Below are 1934 nucleotides of genomic sequence, written 5' to 3' on the forward strand. Positions count from 1 at the left end.
AAGAAAAAGGTCGATTGGATCACAATAGAAACAATCAACTTCGTTGCACGAGCAAATATACAAATTTGAAGATGAACTCATATTAAATTTCAAAATAATTTCTAACTCTTTACCAAAAATTCAACTCCATGGTCATGAAAATATATAGAGGGACCATATATAGACCCTTCAATTCCGCAGATAGGTGTTTGTCAGTCCGCAGAGCTGTTTGCCAGTCCGCATAGTTGTGTGTCAAGTCGTTGTCATCCTTACATTACAATTTTGGGAATGCAATTATTTATTAAAAAGTAAACATTATTTATTAAAAACTAAACAGCGCCAATGGACCAAAAGTAAGGTTAACATAGAACTGAATACAAACTAATATTCGTTGTCATCCGTACATTTCAGTTCAACTCAATTGTTGTGGAGGTAAGACGACAACACTTTCAACTGATATTTCCCAATGCCTAACGGTTGGAATATGATTGATCGTCTCAGTTTGAAAACCATTTCAATACACCACGGTAGTTAACTTTAAATGTACCATTTGCTGGATTTCTACAATTTCAAGCCTTTGTAGTGAAGCTATAGCATGCTCACAAGGTATACCGCATTTTTGCCATTTACCACAACTACAAATACCACGGTCTAATTGCACAGTTTCGGTGGTTGAATACTTACGCACTTCATATGTGTCACCAACAATATGCCTAATACTACAACCATCGGAATGGATAAATCTTTTATGAAGCACCTTTAGTGCATAAGGAGTTAGAATACCATGAAAATCCCCTGTGAAATGAACTGAATGATAAAACAAAAATTATGATGTCATAATGTATAATAAAATATCATTTGAACATTTGAGTGATGTCATAACTTATAATTACCTCCGAATGCAGCACGTTGAACATGCTTGCATTGAGTCACGGACCATTTCAATGATTGTTGTTATTGGAAACTCATGGCTGTTTGTTTTTATCCAATTGACAACATTGGGAATGTCAATGGATTTAACATTGAAACGTACTTTAGGGAAAAAAGCCTGTACCCATTTTGCAATGAGAATATTGTCAAGCCAATCAAGATCATTCCCATTGATCTCATGTCATAGGTTGTTAAAACATGCATAAAAATAAGACGTATTATACACTTTACAAGTCTTCCAGAACAGTTGCTCTACAACTGTATTGCTTCCGGTGGAAGCGCATATTTTCTCAGCTATATGTTTACAACAATATCCATGATATGAATCAAGGTAGACTCTTTGAACTGCAAAGTCTATGGAATCAGACATATGGCTTATGAAACCAACTTCCGTATTGTCAACTAAACATTCTTTAAGCCTCCTCATGAACCATAACCATGAATTGTCACAGTTTATGGTTCCCAAAGCAAATGCTATGAGAAGGGGTTCATGATTTCCATCTAAAACAACCACAATGTACATGGATATTACGTACATCCCAATTAGAGGTACTTAACCAACAAATATGATTGGTATCATAGACGTGAGAAACGTATGAATCTGCAAGTGAAGATTCGAATATTAGCCATATAACAACTTCAAAGAAGTAAATATTTACTATAAGGGATTACATACCACGCATCCCAATGCCATAAAACAAAATTTTGAAACGATTGTACTGATCTTTCGTAATGTACGTGAAGGTGTTAGGATTGGTTCTTTGCAGATTATGGAAAAAACTCGGTAGGTTGGAGAAGCTTTTTCTTAATACCTGATTGACTGAACTCATTTTCACAACTTTCGACACCTTGTAAAAATGAAAATGCGTGTCCAATTTAAAAGGAATTAGTATACATTATTCCGCATAACTGACTTGTCAGTCCGCGTAAATGACTTGTCAATACGCGTAACTGATTTGTCAGTCCGCGTAACTTATGTTTTTATATATAGTAAACCTTGTCAGTCTGCGATACTCACTTGACAG

The 1934-nt window shown here is 35.2% G+C and overlaps 1 protein-coding gene across 1 annotated transcript; it reads right to left on the minus strand.

Moving 5' to 3' along the window:
• Positions 1-493: 493 nt before the first annotated feature.
• On the minus strand, positions 494-1432 carry LOC111876807 (uncharacterized). The gene is made up of 3 exons (XM_023873384.1): positions 1136-1432; positions 895-1027; positions 494-786 (listed from the first exon to the last, which is right to left on the minus strand). Exons 1-3 carry the CDS (start codon positions 1430-1432, stop codon positions 494-496), a joined length of 723 nt encoding a protein of 240 aa, XP_023729152.1.
• Positions 1433-1934: the final 502 nt, after the last annotated feature.

The sequence above is a fragment of the Lactuca sativa genome, chromosome 4 (assembly GCF_002870075.4).
Source record: "Lactuca sativa cultivar Salinas chromosome 4, Lsat_Salinas_v11, whole genome shotgun sequence".
Lineage (NCBI taxonomy): Eukaryota > Viridiplantae > Streptophyta > Magnoliopsida > Asterales > Asteraceae > Lactuca > Lactuca sativa.

What these genes read in the sequence shown, in the direction of transcription:
- LOC111876807 (XM_023873384.1), bottom strand. Translation starts at nt 1,432, where the DNA reads ATGTACATTGTGGTTGTTTTAGATGGAAATCATGAACCCCTTCTCATA. An exon ending in TGTTCTGGAAGACTTGTAAA is followed by an intron (nt 1,028 to 1,135) that starts GTGTATAATACG and finishes AAATGGGTACAG; the next exon opens with GCTTTTTTCCCTAAAGTACG. An exon ending in CCGTGACTCAATGCAAGCAT is followed by an intron (nt 787 to 894) that starts GTTCAACGTGCT and finishes TTTATCATTCAG; the next exon opens with TTCATTTCACAGGGGATTTT.